Source organism: Rhipicephalus sanguineus, chromosome 1 (genome assembly GCF_013339695.2).
Source record: "Rhipicephalus sanguineus isolate Rsan-2018 chromosome 1, BIME_Rsan_1.4, whole genome shotgun sequence".
In the NCBI taxonomy this organism is placed as follows: domain Eukaryota; kingdom Metazoa; phylum Arthropoda; class Arachnida; order Ixodida; family Ixodidae; genus Rhipicephalus; species Rhipicephalus sanguineus.
This window is the reverse complement of record NC_051176.1, coordinates 218,468,430-218,489,890: the sequence shown is the minus strand read 5'-3', so window position 1 is coordinate 218,489,890 and position 21,461 is coordinate 218,468,430. Positions and strand designations below refer to the sequence as shown.

Below are 21,461 nucleotides of genomic sequence, written 5' to 3'. Positions count from 1 at the left end.
TAAACAAATGCCAGTCAACTCTTTGCTCTTTAGCTTTCAACACACCTATTTCTCGCCTCTGCTAAACCAATATCCCAACAAACGTTCTCCTTCCAAAGCTCGCTGTTGGCGCGAACGTCTTCAGATACGTAATAATCATCTTTAGCATTAGTGTACGTTTGAGAACTCACTCGTGTGTGTGTGTGTGTGTGTGTGTGTGTGTGTGTGTGTGTGTGTGTGTGTGTGTGTGTGTGTGTGTGTGTGTGTGTGTGTGTGTGTGTGTGTGTGTGTGTGCGCGTGCGTGCGTGCGTGCGCGCGCGCGCGCGCGCGCGTGTGTGTGTGTGTGTGTGTGTGTGTGTGTGTGTGTGTGTGTGTGTGTGTGTGTGTGTTAGAATTCAATGTATACACAAAAATTACGACATAAAAAACGAGCCCTTTAGTCACCGTTTCATGAAAAGCAGTCGCATAATACAAGTACGAATTCGCATCGCAGTTTTGGACGTATCCTATATTGTCAAGAACAGATGCAGCTGTGACACTCACAGTGCTTGCAAATGACACCTCAAAATCCTTGCGTGCGTGCGTGCGTGCGTGCGTGCGTGCGTGCGTGCGCGCGCGCGCGCGCGCGCGCGCGCGTGTGTGTGTGTGTGTGTGTGTGTGTGTGTGTGTGTGTGTGTGTGTGTGTGTGTGTGTGTGTGTGTGTGTGTGTGTGTGTGTGTGTGTGTGTGTGTGTGTGTGTGTGTGTGTGTGTGTGTGTTAGAATTCAATGTATACACAAAAATTACGACATAAAAAACGAGCCCTTTAGTCACCGTTTCATGAAAAGCAGTCGCATAATACAAGTACGAATTCGCATCGCAGTTTTGGACGTATCCTATATTGTCAAGAACAGATGCAGCTGTGACACTCACAGTGCTTGCAAATGACACCTCAAAATCCTTGTCGCGCACTTCAAGTTTCTAGCACACAAATCTACATTGACTAGTGGGATCCATCTCTTCGATGTCGTCCTCCACATGGACTCTTCCGACATTCGAAAACAGTATTTTGCCGACTGTTTCTTGGCGTCGCTTTCTTAATATCCTTTGCTTTCCACATCGGAAAAGAAGATACTTGTGACGACTGCGGTCCGTCTTGATTGCCGCCCGCTTTCAGCGCAGGCGTTCCTAGAGTTCAGACCTCTATACTGGGCAAACAAGACAAAAGTGGAGCATGGGGGCTTGAAGGGATGAGATTTAGCCGAACAAGGAATGCCTCTGGAACCAGCTGTTGGACAAAAGGACTTGTCTTCGCCAGATTACTAGCTTTACTGCGTACCTGCCTAGTTTCCTCCTTCTCCTTCTCCTCCACAATCGAGAATGGACGAGAATATCTTAGGGATACATAAAAAAGCATCATAGAAAGCAGTTGCTGCTTCGACGGTGAAAATTCAGTCCCCTTGGCGAAACTTTGGCTCCAGAGACATTCCTTGCTTGACGACTTCTCCTCACGACCTACTGTCGGTTCTCCTGCGTTCGAGTGGCCTAGTGGATGGACTATAGTTCTCTCATATGTTCTCCGGCTTTAGATTTCTATTCCCCTTTCTCAATCTCCCAGTGTAGGCTAACCAACCAGCTACTTCTCTGGTAAACCTCCCTGCCTTCGGCCTTTCTGTTCCCTCCTCTTCTTCCTTCCCCAGCTTCTCCTTAATTTGTTTTAGCGCTTAGTTTATTCTTTTGCTGTTTTTTATATAGTTATTCCGCCCTTCCTTTCCCCGTATAGCATAGGAAACTAGACCCTTCCTTTCGGCTACCTATTTTCTCATCTGATTTCTCTCCAATACTTACCATAGCTTTTACATAAGAAAATTTTTATTTGAATTTTCGAGGTCCCTTTAGAAAAAGAACGTACTTAAGTTATTTTATATTCCTGAGAGTATTATCATGCCCCTTTCAATTCATAAGTCAGATAAACCGTTCAGTTTTCATTTGGACATATATTTTTCTTGGCTGCTGCTCTAATTAGCCAAGCAGAAAAATTGGAGTCCATGTCAGAGCATAAACAATCTGGAAGCAAATGTTGCTGGTGCGGTTCCCAGTAGTGACACACACGTGCCCCATGAGAGACACCGTAGTGCACCATGAGAGACACCTTAGATTTATTATGACTCGATGATTTCGCTCGTATATTTTAATGCCTTCCGGTCACTCTGACGCTACGAAGTACGCCTAACTGCAGAACTTATTATTTTTTATCCTCTTAGGCCCTTTATACTGCACGCATTGTTCTTTGCAATGGCATCTTTGGACTCGCCTCATCAGAAAAGGCTATTGAGGCACAAAACTGATGTCCCGGCCTCATCCTCAGCAGCAGAATGTAATTTCCAATGCCCCACTGAGGTTCATAAAAACAAGTAAGAACTGGGACTCATACCCGCATGTAGACCAATCTTTATATGACGTAATCACTTATATTTCTTGCCTGTTTTCTTGCTTTTGAACACAAGTCATTCGTGTTTTGTACACCAGTGAACCTGACTTGTGCACTATAATAGAACGTGCTAGTGTTCTCGTACTAAGCATTGCAATCCTGCGATTTTCAACATTTTCGCGAAAAGTTTAATTATAACTCTGAACACTGTAATGAAAAAATATTCGTTATTATAACCGTAGCGAATCACTAAAGTTGTTCGACACGACCAGCGGAAGACCCAGCAACAGTCCGGTCTTTTCGAAACGCACCGACCCGGGACCAGATCACTTGCATTTGTGCTTTCCGCAGACTATTAAGATTTCAGATGCTTGGCCTTGACCACCACTCCATTTCCGACGCCACCGACTCCACCTCCGAGACCCAGACCTCCGCCACCTAGCCCTAGGCCTCCAAGACCTAGGCCTCCGAGACCTGCGTTGCCGAGGCCGACGCCGCCGAGGCCTGTACCCGCCAGGCCCACTCCTCCAAGACCTCCTAGGCCGACGCCACCAAGTCCACCGACGAAAGCCGGTCCGCCCAATCCCCCAAGCACGACCGGTGCAGCAGCCACAGCTGGAGTGGCCGCGATAGCCGGTGCAGCCACGGCATGTGTGACATGCACCACGGGTCTAATGGCGTGATGGACGGTGGCCACCGGCTGCCGTACGTAGCTCACTACTGGCTTCGTGATGTACTTAAGATGTATCACGGGCTGCTTCAGGAAAGATACTGTCGCCACGGGCGTCGCCACCGGCGCTGGTATGGACACTGTCCGGCTTACGGCCACGGGGGCGCCGACGGACACGGGACCTGTGGACACGGGAGGGCCTGCCAAGCCTCCCACGCCACCACCGAGAACCGCGCCGAAGAGGTCCGCCAAGGCCTCCTCCTAGACCTGCTGCTAGAGCCCCTCCAAGACCATCACCGAGGCCACCACCGGCAACACCAAGCCCAGGACCGAGGCCAACGCCACCTCCGTTGAGCACCGGGCCTCCGGGCCCTGCTCCAGCCGGTCCCAAGACGCCGGCTCCACCGCCAAGGTTTCCAGCGAATGCGCTGGCGACCAGCGAAGCCGTCAAAATCACCTGTAGCAAAGTCAAATGTTAACATTAGATAGGGAATAATTATCAGGATGGTCAAGTGATATCTTCAGCTGCGCTAAATACAGATTTGGAAGCTTGAAAGCTAGTCCTTGTCTGAGATATCTCGCGAAAAGGCACTGAATCTAGCACGAGGTATTTTTCAGAACCGTGCATTGATAATCTAGTTTGGAAGGGCCTGTTGCCTCTTCCCACGCTTGGTTTCGTCAATATCAGTGATGCTGCATAGCTGTTATCCTGTACACTCTTTTCTCGATTGACTCCACTTGGAACCGTTGTTTTCTCTGAATTCACTGCTGATGTCTTCTGTCACTTTGTGTGATTCACTTATTAGCAGATTAGCAGAATGTCCATAGTGTTAACACTGCCAGTGTTGCTGAACTGTATGAATTGCTCACAAATAGCAGCCATGTGCCCGCCATGCTACCATCAAGGGAGATTTCGAAATATGAGTGGTTCTTCATGCACATTGGCTGTGTGTTGTTCTGCGTACAAATGCGAGCAAGGTAATTAATTGGTTAGTGAAAAAATGGCATTGTCATGAAGGTGGCGAAAGAAGTGTCAGCCCGTCTTTAACCGCCTTCGGACGCCAACATCGTTACAATAAAGGGGGAGGGGGTAACAGCCTCAGAAGTAAGTGTATTATAAGAGGTCGTATATACGACGAAACAGCAGTGGTTCGCGTTGTGCGCTTACGAGAGCATTCATGGCCGGTGACCCCTTGTAGCCACAGCTGTCGACTGACTCGCGCTCTCACACTTCTCGGCTACAAATTTATACTGTCGCCTGGTGAGGAGAAATTCTCTCGCCTGGCACCCAGGTCCCGGGCCACATCTGACGACACTTCTCCGGCGGTCTTTTTTTTTCGATATTTTGCTGCGACTGTTTTTCGACAGGCGCAGCGCGGGGGTTCCGATAGTGTCCGGAGACAAGTGTTTACGTGTTTTGAATAACAGTTGCCGCGGCCCGGGCTAGTTCCTACAAAAGTGAAACGCTTTGTGCGCCGCTCGAAGCCTATAGTGGCCGGTGATTGCCCAGCGGCACTGACGGTGTCGATATCCGATGAGTTCGGCGCGGGTGCTCGGCTTGTATAAAGCTATAAACTCTAGTCGTGCGGGAGAGACCCAAGAGAGGCTGAACTGCACCAAGACGAGAGAGAGGAGCACACGGAACGAGGAAGCTGCACTGGCCGCGTCCCGGCCCTTCTGCGCGCAGGCATGCGATTTCATCGGCGCTCAGGGAAGCGCTGGAAGGCCGCTGCGGGCGCGAAGCCTCAAGCTGTGGCAGTGGCACGAGCTCGAGTGGGTACAAGCCACTTGCCACGTCGTTTCTGCGATCTTAACAGACAACCCCGGCTCCTGACGGAAGGTGCGCGCACTCAAACGAGCACCGGTATTACAAAAATAAAACCTCCTGTTATCCTGGCTGGACTTGAACAGTGCACCGGGTATGTCCCGTATCCTGTGCTGGCTGCTCGCTTTGATAACACTGCACAACGAACTGTGTCTTCCCTTGCATATCAGCACTGCGAGTGTTTTAAAGGCCCTGTTGATAAAATAAATTTGAGACGGAACGTAGGGCCCGAAATACTCCAGAACGTAGGGGGGGGGGGGGACGAAAACGCCGCTGCGTTTAAACTGAGATTGAGTTCCGCGGTATCAAGGCCTTGACATGCGTCGGCTTCTGTTTGCTTCTTGTCTGCCCGAAAAGTAGGCGAAACGGGACAGGAACGACGCTGAGTACTATCACGGAAATTCCGAAGTGGTTGCCTTCTTCGGGTGATTGTTTCGTAGCCAGACAATCGAGCTATTTTAGTTTGGTGCGTTACTTGCGCGAACGAAGGTCTAGGTAGGCTTTACTCCCACGGGTACGTTTCGTTTCGGTACTCGGTGAAATCAGATGAGACGTGCTGACAGAAAAACGCGGAAAATTTGCATTCGTGTACTACACAGGCCATTTAGCCTGTGTAGTATACGGATACGGTCCTTGTGTCCGTGTTTGCACGCCCTATTTTTTTTAGAATGAATACTTGCCAACTAGCTCAGCTCTCTGTTATTCTAATGCCATTTAGCTTTCTGTGTCCAACAACCGCGTTACAATTGTTAATAATCAAAGCCCCGGAAGTAATATAGCAGTTTACCGCAAAACAAATTCAATTTTTTTACATTGTGGTGATTGCAAACATTAAAAAAATTGTTGGATGCGCGTGCTGGGAACACCCAGTTTATTGGGTTTGACGCCCCAAAGCAACACATGTCGTTCAGATTAACTTTGGCCATCTTGGGGTTCCTTCGTAAATGTGCCCAAAGCGTGGGAGATATAGTGTGTTTTCACGTAACGTTCCTTTTGAATGACGTTCTGAGTGTTTAGCGCAACTCAGAGTAAAAAAAGAAACAAAGGATGGGTAGAAGGGAGGACAAGACGACAGCGTGACTAGAAGACAGGCTGTCCTCTCGTCCCCCCTTCTACCCATCCTAATTGTTTCCGCTTTACTTTGTTTGAGTAGCGCTGAACACTGAGAACGCGGTGGGATACCAACTCGCCCGAACTGCTACTCTTGTGGACTTCCTTTTGAACGTTGCTGCTGTCGCCGAGAGTTATACTCTTTATATCACATTGAACCGAAGAACGCCGCAGGTTTTGTGCCATCGCAGCGCGTAGCAAATGGAGTGGATTCGTTGCTTTAAAAAAATAAACAAAAGAAACTGACAAAATGAACGTAGCTTTAACAAGGTAAGGTATATGGCATGTATGAAATACCACATCTGTCCTCTTCCGCCCATAAAAAATGTCAGAAAATGCAAGACACATTGTGTATATCAGTGCACTACGGTAAGTTAACACGTCTATTTTTGTACAGACATCAGACAATATTTACTAATCCTATACATGGTAACTTGTGTCGAAATAGTTTCGAAATACTTATGGGAAAAGCAGTGTATTGACGTTAGAAAAGTATAACCGCATTGTGGGACATTAAACGTCCCCCATTAATATAGACATCCGGAATGACCAATGCGCGCATGCTGCGAAATTTCTATACATCGTTGTTCCAAAGAATATCACAGCGACTGCGCGTTCCGAAGCATTTATCACCTGTTTGTAGGCCGCTTGCAGCCGAGTCTTGTTTCCTTGCTGATAATGTAGGGATTAGCAAGAGAAGGCGATTTTTCACTGCAGGTGTTAATCCTCTTTCGGCGGGAGGCCCAATAGATCGGTATCATTTACCGCCACATACTACCGGAACACTTGCTGCGCACTTATATGACAGATATAGCAGTAAATAAAAGGAAAGAAAAGGTGATATGGCACACTGGCGACCTCAGCTACACTGTAACACACCGAGCAGAATATTCTAGGTTGTTGTCTGGCCTGCTTAGATACCCCACGCAACGCATGTTTACAGCTAAGGCATCTTCGCCCACAAAAGCAGCAAGCGAAACCGCAAAGAACACGGAGCTCCACTACAAGTATTCGTAGCTTGCGCCAGTTTTCTCAGAGTTTGTGCACATTTTCACTAGAACTTTCCAGATTTTAAAAAACGATAGCAAATCTTTTGAGCCATAACTGTCCACATTTGCGTACACGAATTTATTGCATCGACAGTATCATGCAATGATTCCTGCACACTGCGCGCAATTCTTGTACAGTCTTTCAGAAACTGGTTTTCGTCACCGCTATGAAGTCGTTCGGGAGAATTGAATAAGCAACTAACGAAATGTTGACATTCACGCCTTTTGTGAAAAGTCCTGTTTGTGAGGTCATTCTCACAGGGAAGGGAGGGTAGGTATGTGGCATTACATGTTGTGCAATATGGCGCTGCTGACAAAAAGCACGCGACACGGCAGTGAAAGCAAAAGTGGAGCTCCCTATGTCTTGGTCGCATTTGTTATCGCGCGTGCCTCATTCGTACCGCAGTGTAGTATATATATATATATATATATATATATATATATATATATATATATATACTATATATATATATATATATATATATATATATATATATATATGATATATATATATATCATATACTATATATATATACGAAATGTAGTTTTATTAACGTTCCGGCTGGTGGGCCAGCCTTCGTCAGAATGAATGTACTGCTGCCCGTGCCAGACACTATTTATAAGTGTGTAGCACAATCAAACGTGCTTAGGTGCAACACAAGAGCAACAGGTGCAACACAATCAAAACGTGCATCGAAAGAAACAGGTGCAACACAGTAAAACGTGTATCGAGTGCAACATAACAGGTTCAACACAAAAAAAACGTTCACCGAGAGCAACAGGTGCAAAAATGTGTATCCAGATCAACAGGCACAATGGTGCAACACAATAAAACGTGCATCGAGTGCAACACAACAGGGCGTGCCGGACCCATCTATCTTCATTACCCAAAGTACTATATATATATATATATATATATATATAACCACTGAAGCTTATTTATTGAAACAGGAACCAAGCGCACGAAAACCAACTCCATGCGTGCGCCGCTTATCCGATTCCCCTCTCTATGCGGCAAGGCGTACATATACGCCAGTCTGGTAAATGCATAAATGAGACTTCGCCAGCACAAGAATACTTTAAAGGGAACGCCGACGTCACATCTTTCAGCGCATTGTAGATCATGTGGGTGTGACCCTTTTTTCAATAAGACAGCCATTATGTTGAAGCAGAAAGATAAGAGGGCTCGCGAACTGACGGAAGCATTCTTCATCAAAAATATTATTGCATATCTTAACCTTCTGTTTGTTTGCTAGATTGCGAGGTAAGCACGCTTAACATTTCTTTCACATGACCTAAAATTCCCGCACACGCATGGTGTTGGTTTTCGTTCTTTCGGTTTTTGTTTCGATAAACTTCAGTTGCTGGACTGCGCTCGTACTGTGTCCTTCTCGTCTTGTGTCTCCGTCATGTTCGCGCTGATTTTTCCAAGTATGCATCGTTTCCGACTCGCCCACCTCTCTACCGTATACTGCAGTATATACGTAAGGTAGATATATGGTTGGAAAAAAATGTTTCACTTGTCGTAGCACGTTTGCACAGCTTCGCACATAGTACGTGGACGAAGAAATCATTCGTGAGGAATGAAATATCAGCTGCTGTTTATTGGTTATCTAAGCGAATTCAAAGCTCCACCTGAAATTATGGCATAATTACGGAAACTTTTACTTCCACGTCAACTGTCATTTTACTGCGAACAAGAGCTGACAAATAGACTCAATATCTTTTTGCTCTTCCGTCACGCTGTCATCACGACTTATAATTATAAAAGAGAGACAGAGAGAGATAGCGGCGGTAACCGAGCACGTATACCTGCGGTCATGTCAGTGATACCGCTATCTTTATGCCGACATCTTAAACCATGCCAAACGGCTTGCATAAGCGCACACCATATAGTTCTTGCTCTATGCTCTGTTTCATACATGAGGTGCAACACTATGGAAGCGCACGAGACTTCTTGCAGTAGATGCGTTCGCGCCAAGAGTTCCATAATTTTACCACCCGTGATATTTTTTTTTTGTTTTTAAAGTGAGTAATAAATGAAGATGCTTTGTGCCTTAGAAATAAACAAACCCCGTTTTTTTAACGGTTGTCAATAGATTGTTCTGGATCACTTAACGTTTCTTTGTTTTTCTTACTGTGGCTTCGGCGATTCGTCCCGGTAACGCGCAGCCGGCGCCAATCGCGTTGGCCACGTTTACAACGGCGAACTCCAAGCGCGAGACGCGCGGACTTGGCACATTTTGCTGAGCAAACTTCCTGCATAGATCCACAGCTTTGAGCCTCATGTATGAAACGGAGTATAAGCCGATGGTTTCGTGTTATTCTTACCTCATACAGCTCATTAGATCGCTAATCGATATGCCGCGTGCCTTGCACTGTTAACACACCTGCTGCATCGCGCTCTTGTTCCCTCTAACGGCGCTCGAACTGCTCTGAAAATGCTACCTGTGAGATTAGCGGGTTCGAGAAGCAAGTACCCAAAAACAATCATGTAGTTTCAGCGTGGTCCTCTTTCTGCATGAGAGCTGCCACGTGCTTTTTTTTAGATGCGAAGCAGCTTTTGCTCGGGGTGTGTCTGGTGGCGGTGGTGGTGTCCGCGCTCCACTGCGCATGCACCTACTCTCTCTCCCGCTCTCCTTCTTTACGCAGCTGTTCAGTCGCCTTGCGCACGTGTGAATACTGCGTGAACAAGTGAGTAATACATATTTGTTTTACTTTGTAAGAGTGACAAAAGTGTTTTTCATTTTATCTAGCGAGGCTGAATCTGGCCAGAGGGCGTTGCAACTGCGAAAGGTCCGCTCGGCAGCGGAGAACGGATAACTAAAACGAAAAAGTCGTCCCCCGCTCCGCTACAGCTTAGCGGGCCAACTCGGAGCGGAGCGGACCGTAAAAACGTCAAACTAAAATACTCTATTCTCGCTTCGCTCCCGTTCAGATGAGTTGTAACGTCAACTTCGGCGCCACTCGTTCACTCGGCGCTAACGGAAAGCAACGCACAAACACAACGTAATGATAACACAAACACTAAATACAAACCTCCCATACTAACGGAAACGCCGAGTGATCGTAACGGAAACTTGGTGGGCGCCCCCAATGCTAATAAGGCGACAATAGGGGCTAGTTGGTACGTCTCCATGCTTGTAGTGCGCTGCCAGTGCACCAGGACGAGGGTGGCTGTGGTGCCCCAATGCTGCTTTGCATCCCCTCATGGTTCCCTTGAGTGGGAGGTGGTGTAATTTTTTTTTCTTCAGAGTGCGGGCAACTCCCAGAAGTTTCTAGGGATTTCTGCACGTGGTCATTACAGTGGTCCAAAATTTTTCCAGAGAACTTTGAAATTCTTCTCAAAATCTCTTGAGAATCTGTGAAGTAAGAAGAAAGCAAAGCGTGCAAACAGAGACAAAGGGAAAGAAATACAGGCAACACAATGTTGTCTGATTCTCTTCCCTTGCGTCCGTGATTGCACGAATTACTTTCTTCCAAGAAGAATCCCTGCCATCTGTCTGAGTTTCTGTCGTTCTGTAAACGAGCTGAAGAGGTTGAGGCTCATAACTGTTTTTAACACTTAAAATGAATTAAAGCAGTCACTAAGCCGGTTTTTAGAGCGAAGCTCTAGAGGATGTACAGTTCCGTAGTGACTTCTCTGTGGAGAAGGCCGGTGTGCGATTGCGTCATCGATATTAAACGCAATGCAGCGCAACGTGTGTCCGATCCCGGGATCTTTGAAACGTAACGATCAATCATCATCAAATAAAATTTGGCATATACGTAAACGTCGCAAGAATAGACAATACCTCCTTCGAGCGTTTCTTTTTTTTTTCGGAATTTTTTTCTATTTTTGCATTCTTCCTTTCTCGCAAGTAATCCGTGGTGATGCCGGGATGTCTCGACGCAGCCTGCGTGGGGGCTGTCGATAAGAAAAGCAGCCGCAACTGCGCTCGAACGCAGCGGATACGTTTTCAAGCCAGATTCCCGTCGCCTTTCGTCCGACGCTTGAACGTGTGTTTGTAAGAAAGCTACTTACCGTAAGCCAGCAAACAGACCCCCAGCACTTCCGAAGAGTGTAAGAGCTCGCTTACACCGCTTCCACGCCTTTGATATATCGGCTGTCAGATTCGCAGATGTATTGCCAGATACATCTGCGAGGCATTTTTCTTCTGTGGTTGAAGCTGTACTAATTCGACAAAAATGTGCCAGGCTGACAACGCCATGGTACGTAATCTACTTCATCGTAGAAAAATAACGGACACTCATGAGCCTAAAATAAAGTTTTTCAACCAACCAACCAACTCATGAACCTATGGGCCTGAACCGCTGTTTACAACGAACCCCCCCCCCCCCCATCCTCCCCCCACCCCTCCGGCTTTTCCGAATCTGTAAATATATTTCAGTGAAGTAAACAAAGTTTACCTCTGCCACTGCGAGTGCCAATGTTAAAGGACACCTGACAGCCAGACTTTTGTGTCTGACTTTTATGCTTTATTGCAGCTGTGTGTCTGAGAATCCCGACACTGAATCATAAATGCTCTGATGTATTGTGTAATTAGCGGTAGCGTCGTCAATTCTGACCAATTTTGGCGTCCCTTCAAAACGCCCGCCTAAATCATAAGAAACTAGCGATCCACCGCGGTGGAGCCATAGGATCACGTGCGCTCAAGCTTTGGTGACGTTAAGAGCGCACCTTTTTTGCATATGGGCCCCGCTTGCGGGAAAGCACGGGACGACGTGGGTGCTACAGTATGAGGTAGGGTGTGAAGCACCAGACACGTTCTTCGAAACGACATGCGACACACCCGCCTACCAGCAGTGTGCCCCCTCAGAAAATAAATTGAAAAAAAAAAAGGCATCCCTTGGCGTAAGCAGCCAGAACCACCTCGAGAGCAGCCCGACAACAGGGCGAGAGGGACGAGGAACGATAGCCCCGGTCCCGCAAACTTGTGTGTGACGTCGACAATACTTGATTTACTCGTGGAACGTCACACGGGGTCCCCGAAATACGTCCTACTAGTGCCCATGTCGCGAGGTGCTGCCAACTCAGACGAGTAGTGACGCTTACTTTAACACCAAATTAAAATAGCTTAAAGGCAATCTTCACCACCTAATAATCGTTCAGAAGTGTCCACGTACGCACGACAATCAAACAACACAAACATCTCGCGTTTGTGATTTTGGTGTCAGGGGTCCTTTAGGACGACTATATTTGCATAGACTACGGAAGAACTGTCTTAAAATATGCGTTGTACACGCACGTTACCCCCGATGAATTTTGCAATTGTATTTTATAAATATTCCGTTGAACGTGTAGTTTGGCTTATTTGAACAAGGCTAGTCACGTTGTAAAAGAAGTGCTTATGCGACTTGAGATCTCATGATGTGAGAAATAACCCTGAGTCACTTGAATGTATACTTCACGATTTCTCACTAATGGGGAGTAGGTAATGTTTCGTTGAGCGGGTAGTTTTATATCTTTAGTTGTAAAAGAATATAGCGGGAAGTTTATTGCTTCATTGTTTACGAACGTCACACCAGGCCCTTCAATCTACTTCTAGGTATGCGGAAGCCAATACGATAGTTACTTCACTGCATCTTTTCTCCGTCAGAAATAATAATAATAATAATAATAATAATAATAATAATAATAATAATAATAATAATAATAATCACGCATCTGAGCCGCATGAAGTGTAAAGAGAACAATTTTTACTAGTAAGTGCAGGACCTGCAATACCTAGACATACAAGGGTGTTTCAAGAAATGTGTCCAACCTTCTAAAAAAGTCAGGAAAATGCGATATTTGATTGCTGACTTCAGAATTGGTTTTTCTGTAGTGGCAGGTATTTTAAGATGGTTAAGGAAATTATTTGGAACTGTAATTAACAAAGTTAAATTAATTAGCTTTTTAATTAGTGGAGTTAGGTGGTTGTGTCAAATGGGAGAATTGAAGTTCTTCATGCCAGAAACCCAAGCCAACTTTGAGATTTCGAAAAAGTGGCATCTAGTAATAATTACAAAGTAATTAAATTCAACCAAATTCAATGGCGAAACCTAAACACAAACATGGAAGAACGCAACTGCCATCTTCTTCTGAGACGTCCAAAATGAATGAATGACTATTTCTTTAGCGCTAGGCATCTTAAGATGGTTAGAGACCTGACTTGAGACAGTAATTAAGAAAGTTAAATTAATTAACTTTTTAATTAGTGGAGTTAGGTGACTGTGTCAAATTGTGGAATTGAAGTTCTTCTTGCCAGAAACCCATCCCAACTTTTAGATTTCGAAAAAGTGGCATCTAGTAATAATTACGAAGTAATGAAATTCAACCGAATTCGATGGCTTTCGCTGTTGAAAGCCGTTGCATTTCGTTGAATTCATTACGCCATAACAATTACTAGAGGACGCTTTTTCAAAATCTCAAAACTCGGATGGGTTCCTCGCATGAAGAACTTCAATTCTCCCATTTGACACAATCGCCTAACTCCACTAATTAAAAAGTTAATTAATGTAACTTTCTTAATTACTGTCCTAAATGATGTCCTACCTTAAGATTCCTGCCGCTATAGAAAAAGCAATTCTGAATGCCCCGAGAAAATATCGCGTTTTCTTAATTTTTTGAGAAGTTTGGACACATTTCTTGAAACACCCTGTATAGCACGACATCGCTGCTTAAAAAAAATTTGCAGTGGCTTAACTCGGCTATGCGAGAATATACGTAGCGTTAGCAAAGGTTCGGCTGATTATTCTTAGCTTTCCAGATTGTCTAGGATTATTAGCCTTCTTCTGTTCATTCTTCGTACGCTGAACCGCTATTTGCTAGGCAACTACTTCGGGATTCGATGAGATAAGCTTCTCGGCTCTTCTGCGCCGTTGAGCAGCATTTGCGCTCTCCTTCTCCATGGCGTTACCCACCTGCAAACGCCAGTCAGAGGCGCTATCAAGCGGCCCCAGCGCAGTGTCAGACGGCGACTGCACAGCGAAGGCGAATAGCTGCGCGCGCGCCGGCGCCAGTGTGTATGCCATGGCTACGACGTCACTCCTCTCGAATGCGCAGACCAGCAGCGGCGAGTCGCGCGCGGCGGTGGCGGAATCTGCGCGCGCGCCGGCGCCAGTGTGTCTGCCGCGGCTACGACGCCACTCCTCCCGAATGCAGCGCAGGCCAGCAGCGGCGAGTCGCGCGCGGTGGTGGCGGAGAGCGCGTGAGATGCCGGCTCCGGTGAGCCAGCTGTGTGACATCACTGATCCTCGCGCATGTGCAGCACGGCTCATGAGGATCTACGCGAAATGGGCTCCGGCTAGGCAAGTGTAGCTAACGCTACAAAAGTCTAGCCAGCCCTGCGCCGTGAAAGCTGTCGGGCAGCGAACCTGTTGCTCCTTTGATTCGGTCATTTCAAGCCTCTTCTTTCGTTTTGCCCAGATACTTCTAAGTCATATCTTTGTTGTTTCTTAATTAAGCTAAGTCAGGGGTGCTATGCAGGCTGGTCCGTGCTTGGTGCAACTCGGAATCTCTCCGAGCTCTGGCGACACCCCCTCTTGAATGAACTAATGATACGAAAAGGTCAAATCCCGCCCTCAGCGCGCGCCGCGTTCCATTGGTTACGATGGAACGCGGCGTCACGTCAAAGGCGGTCGACAAAGGCGCGTGGCGTCTTCAGACCAGTGGCATCTTCCTTCACTTTGTCGTTTCACTGAGTGCAGAAGTGCACCCATGCAAGAAAAGTGTCAGAAATTTTTTGTAATGATATTTTTAGAGCTACGGGCTGCTTAAATTCCCTTTGAAGCGTTTAATGTCTGCACTAAGTGTCCTTTAGAATAATCAGCACCGCGGCCTATGTCCGCCTTACAACACCGCGGCCGGAGCTAATCGCCGAGGCCACGTGTGTAATCATCATGGTCGTCCTCTACCTTCTAGCGCGTTGCTCGGCCGGCATGCGCCCTTTTCGTCCTCTTATTCATCGTCAGCTCGCTCCCCGAGCACGTGCGCCCGGCTGATTAGCTAATCAGCTAGGCTCTAGACCTAGCTAATTAAACCAAGACACGCTATGACGAAGCAAATTAAGCCAAGTTATGCTAAGAACGATCGTATTAAGCTACGTCTTGCTAAGAATATGCCAATTAGCACCATGCTAATTAAGACCACGTTAATGAAACCGTGTCATGCTAAGGCCGGGCTAATTAAGACTATGATAATTAAGGCACCGTAATCACGACCAAGGAATCGATACCTTTCTAACTCAGATCGTGCTAATTAAGAGCATGCTAATTAGCTCCTTACGAATTATGATCTTGCTAATTATACCAGATATAATTAATATCATGCTAATTAAAACATACTAATTCAGACAAGTGTATTCCGTACCATGTTAATTAGAACTTACAAACTAAGACCAAGTAAATACCACGAAAAATGATACTGAGCTGACGCGGTCGTCACTCCGAAGCAGACCGAGCAGACTGAATGGCGTTCAGCCACGTAAAAAGCTGGAAGAAGCTGCTGATTAGCGTTCACCGCATGAAAGGCTTGACAGTAACGCAGGCACTATGACAGTCACTAGTTGAACTGGGACCTTCTCAGAATCAACGAGTTTGAAGCCGAGCTCGCGAGCCAAGTCGTTTGATTGACAGGCGTCCACGGCAAAGCTCGGACCCGCCCACCACGTTTGCTCTTGCCGAGGCGCAGTACTCACGCCACAACACCAGTGAGCAGCACCATTCAGCGATGAGTTGCGACGTAACTTCATAATATTTGACGTAACATAATAACCGACGTAATATTTGATTGAAGTGAAAGAATTCTGTACGAGAGTGCTGCGTGTGCGCCCTTAATGCCTTCGAGTGTAAATTTCCATGGTCCAGGTGGAACGAAAAAACTTGCCCGAAAGAGAATAACCGCCCACGAACACGCCTGTGGGAGGCGCGATGTTCAGTTGGCAAAGAGATAGTGCGACAATCACACTGGCGTTGCTGCACTTGAAATGTTGGCTGAGTGGCGGCACTGGTGGGTTCTCACGCGCTGGTCCTTTGAAAACCTCTGCAAACGCCGCACATGCGTTTGTGACGACATGCGCGCTTTTGTAGCTGTTTTTCACAACGCTGTTTTCGCGCGCTCCGCACTCTCTTCCTGTCATGACCGCCGTAATGCGAGCTCGGAGTAAGCTCATGTTCACGAGAAGCTCGAACCATTCTGCATAGCACCCTATGTCTTTAGTTCCAGTCGACGGCTGTGGTCGGCGTGGGTTAACCTAGACTCTTCTCTTTCTGTTAAGTGTTTCCCTGTCACCCCCCAGTCTACCTTCTGCCATTTCAGGGGCAATAACTCCCATCTCGATCTTCTGTTTGCATCACCCGCCTTACGTAAACTTTATCACTTGACCCCTCTCAATCCACCGTTTGAATCACCCACCTTTGGTAAGCTTCATCACGTGACCCCCCTTTCAGTACACTGCTTGAATCGCCCACCCTACGTAAACTTCATCATGTGACCTCCTTTCAATCCACCGATTGAATCGCCCGCCTTACGCAATGAACGAAGGAAGGGAATTTTAAGGACTCGTTTCGTCGTTTGATACACAGTAAAAATTTTTACACCCAAAAGGGTGTAAATGGGCTTGTCCCATGGGCGACACCCTAAGGGTGTTAACTGAGCACCTTCCAAAAAGGGTGCTTTCCCAAGCACCCTAAGAAGAGGGTGTACATGTAAAAAAACTGTAGGGTGTTGCAGAAACACCCGAAAAAAAGGGTGCCTTCAACACCCTTCACTTTTTTAACACCCACTGAGGAGGGTGCCAGAAGGGTGTACAAGGGTGTTGAGTGCCCATAGCAGGGGTGGCAGTATTCTTCTATAGAATGCACTAATAGATATCAGCATGCACTCATTAGACAGTACTTGAAAGATGTGGTCATGATTGGCGATAGTGTGCCAGCGGTCGAGCTCCATTCAATCAGTGTGCGCTGAAATATATTTAAAACACGTGCAATCATGCCTGATGAACTCCGGCCGAACACACACACACACACACATATATATATATTATTCTACACGCTATGCATAATGCGTCTTACACAAAACTAAACTGCTGCATAGTGTTCATTTATTCTGCTAATAAAACACATTTAGTAGTCGGTGCTATTTTACTTTTTCCTGCCAGACATCTTTGCCACTAGACGTCTAACATGCTCACATACGTGAACCTGAAACGCGACACCTAAAATGTGCAATTTTATTTTTTCAGTTTCAGTTTGTTAAGCATTCTTTACAATAAATACAATCACAGTGGTTTCAGTTTATAAGTATTCCTTCATGTACACAATCGGTTACAATAAATGATGTACACGCATATGCAGGTTTTCCCACATAACTTGAGCCATGACTTTGAAAATAAAAGGCACTTCAGAGGCGATTTGAACCAAACGTCTACTATTCGCACAAGCCTATACATACTCTGACTACTTTTTTATTTACCCCTAATCTAAATGAATATGTTTAATTACCTCACTTTTTAATTCTTGGCTGAAAATCCGAAATATGAACACCGAGTTGTTAATACTTTCAGAAACCACCGTCCGAATTGTTCCCTGTACGATACGTCTCCTGACGTTATTGTTTTCCGCGTTGTAAAGAAAGCCCGCAAAATTAAAAAAGAAGCCAGGTTACCGACCCAGTGATGCTACTGAGGACTTCTGATTTGGAGCAATTTTCGGAGCAGCAACATTTCCATTTTGGAGCACTTTGGAGCAGCAAAATTTTCATCTTGGAGCACTTTGGAGCAGATAATTTTGCATCTGGAAGCACTTTGGAGCAGCGAATTTTATATCCTGGAGTGCAATACAGAAGCATATTGCATTAACATTCAAGCACCTGAGTATTATTATGGGGCTTTTATGAAGGCTAGAAATATTTCGATTCATTGCAAATCTCATGGAAAAAATCATCTCAGGAGCATAGGCGTGCGCACAGGGGGGCAGGGGGGGGGGGGGGCGGCCGCCCCCCCTAATCACCTAAGATGGGGGGGGGGCGCAAAATCTGCTCCGTACATTGACCCCTGCGATAGCAATTATATGGACACTCTCGGCGGATTTTTGCCGTCGCCGTTGCCGTAATTTTCCGTATAAAGTCAAAATTATTAACATCACCACGCGCATTCTAGCCGCGGGTAAAAGCTCGCGAGCGCTGCGACGAACGCGGCTGAAGCGGAGATTAAATTAGCCGGCCGTCTGTCTCCGCTGCACGGACAGCGCATGAGATAACATCTTCTCGCGTGCGGGCCTGCCGTCGATTGCTCATCAAACAGAGATTGCTCATCAAACGCCAGGGGAGCGGAAGGGGGGGGGGCGCATCGTTCGAAGGACGCAGTCGCTTGCGCGCGCGCTATCTCGAGGCATCAGGAGACGGCTCGTAAACTTAATGTGCTCTCAACGCTTACTTCGCGTTTAGAAAACTCAGAGCAAGAAAACGTGTCGGTTCCTGGAGGGGCCATATTCCCTTAAACCAGCGTTTTGTTGAGTTACGCGAGATCGGATGCAAAAGAGTTAGCTGCTAGTCTTACTTCGTTTCACAATACAATTTTTTGGTATCGCATTCATTTTTTCGCTCTTAAGCCAAACTTAGTTTTTTTAACCGTTGGCTATTGACCCCCGAAAGCGAGGGACGGACGTGTAACATGGCGTAGCCGCTTCACTGTGGGCCGTCAGCGACGGGCCCGCTACTGACAGCTGCGCATTTGCGGCTGCTCCGACCAGGAGATATGATTTTACTAATGAGACGACATTTTTAAAAAAGCAAGCAAAAAATTCGAATTGGAAACCTAGCACGTGAGCTCGAAAGGGCAGGGCCTTTTAGGGGGTATTTACCGCAGAGTGATTACAAACTCGGACGTGCTGGCGGAAGGAATTACGAAAAAGCTGTTCTGGGTGAAGATCCATGGATAAAGTATATCTGTGGAAAAGTGTCAACGCGTTTCCACCCTTCGCGTGCTCTTCCATAAACGCGAAGCAAGGAAAATTCGATATTGTCCCATATATCTACTGCGAGCGATCCCAGTTTCCCAGTCCGGAAACAGAAGTGACAGACATTTTAGCGGCACTCATGTAGTTATTACTGAACATTGCTTTCCTTACGTGCCATGCGACGCTTGAAACGAGCTATCAGCAGCGTTTCTGGAACAGACGACGTCCGCCGATGAATCGCCGTCGCACTTTCTCGCTACCGATAGGCCTAGACGTCACGAGCCTCTGCGGGGAGCGCGTTTTGCTGTCGAGCCGACTTGCAGAACAGAAGCTGCGTCGGCACCGTGCATGGCATCGTGGCTTACTCGGAACGCACGCGCGAGCGCTATTTATTCAGCGGAATAATTCTTGGTCCATGATTGCGACTTTATTGGCAGCCCCAAGAACGAGCTGCACATGTTCTGACGCGCCGGCGGTGCGATTGCCGGTGATAGACGCCCCCAAACCCGAGACTTTGGCGCAGTTTGGCGCAAATTTCGTCGATATTATCAGGATGGCGCAGTAAATACAATTTGGCGCACTTTGGCGCAGTTGGCGCAGGAGTGGAATCACTGCCGACCGCTAGCGCAGTGCTCTAGGTTTTTTTTACAACACGGAAAAAATAACAGCGCTGGACATATCGTACAGGAAACAATTCATACGGTGGTTTCTGAACGTGCTCTACAGCTCAGTGTTCATATTTTAGGTTTTAAGCCAAAAATAAAAAGTTTGTGAATTAAACCTAATTCATTAGTTTAGGCAAAATAAAAAAATGGTCTGAGTATCTATGGGCTCGTGTGAATAGTATACGTTTGGGTCAATTCGCCTCTGAGTGCCTTCCATTTTCAATCTTGGCTCATGTTATGTGGGACAACCTATACCATGGTAAGAGTGTGCACCTGGCACCTTGATTCATCGTTGCATAAAAGTACGGAACACAGAGATGAGAAACAGAATAAGCTAAAAATGAACACGCAACTGAGTTACGACACACAACAATCAAAAGAAGGAGGTAATACTTAATTATAGGTAATTATACACAGCTACAAATAAGCAAAACAACATTATACAAATAACATTAATGCATCACCTAGCACAAACCAACTGAAGAAAGTTGTTCAGGCAATGCGACGCTAAAATTTTCAGCGTCGAATTGCCTGAACAACTTTGTTCACGAACTTCGTAGCCACAGGTCTCGGTGAAGTGTTGCTCATGCCAAGAAAAAGCCGTTCTAGCACGGTGGTAGTATTGAACGCCTTGCGCCCGTACACAATATTAAAAATAAAATATGCACTCATCAGCGCTATCATTCCTTCTTCGGCATTACTGACGCGGAAGATGTTTCGGTTGTCGACGTGCAGGTGTAGAAACTCTGCTTGCTCCAAGCTGGGGCCAGAGTAGACCACGCATGGCGTCAGCGGCACCCTCTCGTCCTGTGATGACACCAAAAATAATTTGTCATGAAATGATGTTCGTGTTGTTCTGGCAGAACCACATGAAGTGTTTGCTGTGCCTATCCTATATATAAAGTGTCATGTAATTGACATTAGACTGAACTCAAAGCACACAACCCATACTTATCCAATATTTTCGTATAACCAAAGTAAGGTAGTTTTCCCGCCCATATCTGCCTCTCGAATTGTGGTGAAGTGCAAGACTACAGCTAAAAAAGAAATTCTGGTGCTTAGGAAAGCCTAAACTCGCCTAAAAAGCATATAAATCCTTCAGAAAGTAATGAGCCCGTGTGAAGAAAAATTGAAAAATTGCAACAAAGTTCAGGACGCATAGCATTCGCCAAAACGCGCCAGAAACTTACATCTTCATGTACAAACAGCGAAGACATTGCTGCTTTTTCCTTGACATCAGATGAAATAATCTTGAGCACAGCAACAGCAAAGAGATCTGCAAAAATCAAACATTTTAATGGCTTTAACCACGCGTCTAACAATTCAAGGAATTCTGCCAATTCAGGAATCAGTACAATTCTGACTCCCTCCCTAGAGGTAGCAAGAAATGGACAATTTCCTTGTTCGTTCTACCCTCACAAGAAGCTCCGTGGCAAACTATTCCACATTTGACGTTGTGCTTCATACTTGCCAGCTTTCTAAACCCCGCACTGTAAACATGCATTTTATGCACTTAATCTGGCACACGAATTTGTCATCCATAATTTAATCACTTTAATCCATTGTAATTTTATCACAGATATCAGAGACCGTCCACGTTTTGGACGTTTTTGAATACTTACGTCTGGTTCGAAGTGCGTGACCTTGCTGTTCCAGCCGTGTTGCAGTCTGAATTTCTTTAAAGACGTCCTCGTGACCCACTACACGTTTGCGTGCCAAAGAAGCAAGCATATCGATGCCAAGCTTGATTTTTTCTTTTCCATCTACTCCGGTCAATCTTTGGAAGTCTGAAGCAAACTGTACAAAACCAAAGA

At 46.2% G+C, this 21,461-nt stretch overlaps 2 protein-coding genes across 2 annotated transcripts; both read right to left on the bottom strand.

The window, feature by feature from the left end:
* Positions 1-2,610: 2,610 nt before the first annotated feature.
* On the bottom strand, positions 2,611-4,270 carry LOC119381545 (acanthoscurrin-1-like). Its single transcript, XM_049419553.1, has 2 exons — positions 4,227-4,270; positions 2,611-3,515 (listed from the first exon to the last, which is right to left on the bottom strand). The coding sequence occupies exons 1-2, from the start codon at positions 4,236-4,238 to the stop codon at positions 3,126-3,128; spliced, it is 402 nt and encodes a 133-aa protein (XP_049275510.1). The 5' UTR covers positions 4,239-4,270; the 3' UTR covers positions 2,611-3,125.
* A 15,841-nt stretch (positions 4,271-20,111) lies between these two features.
* LOC119387630 (uncharacterized) lies at positions 20,112-20,911 on the bottom strand. Its single transcript, XM_037655087.2, has 2 exons — positions 20,838-20,911; positions 20,112-20,454 (listed from the first exon to the last, which is right to left on the bottom strand). The coding sequence occupies exons 1-2, from the start codon at positions 20,862-20,864 to the stop codon at positions 20,164-20,166; spliced, it is 318 nt and encodes a 105-aa protein (XP_037511015.2). The 5' UTR covers positions 20,865-20,911; the 3' UTR covers positions 20,112-20,163.
* Positions 20,912-21,461: the final 550 nt, after the last annotated feature.

Coding starts and splice junctions, on each gene's coding strand:
- LOC119387630 (XM_037655087.2), bottom strand. CDS start 20,864: ATGTCTTCGCTGTTTGTACATGAAGAT. Junction 20,455..20,837: donor CGCTGTTTGTACATGAAGAT/GTAAGTTTCTGG, acceptor GTGTCATCACAG/GACGAGAGGGTGCCGCTGAC.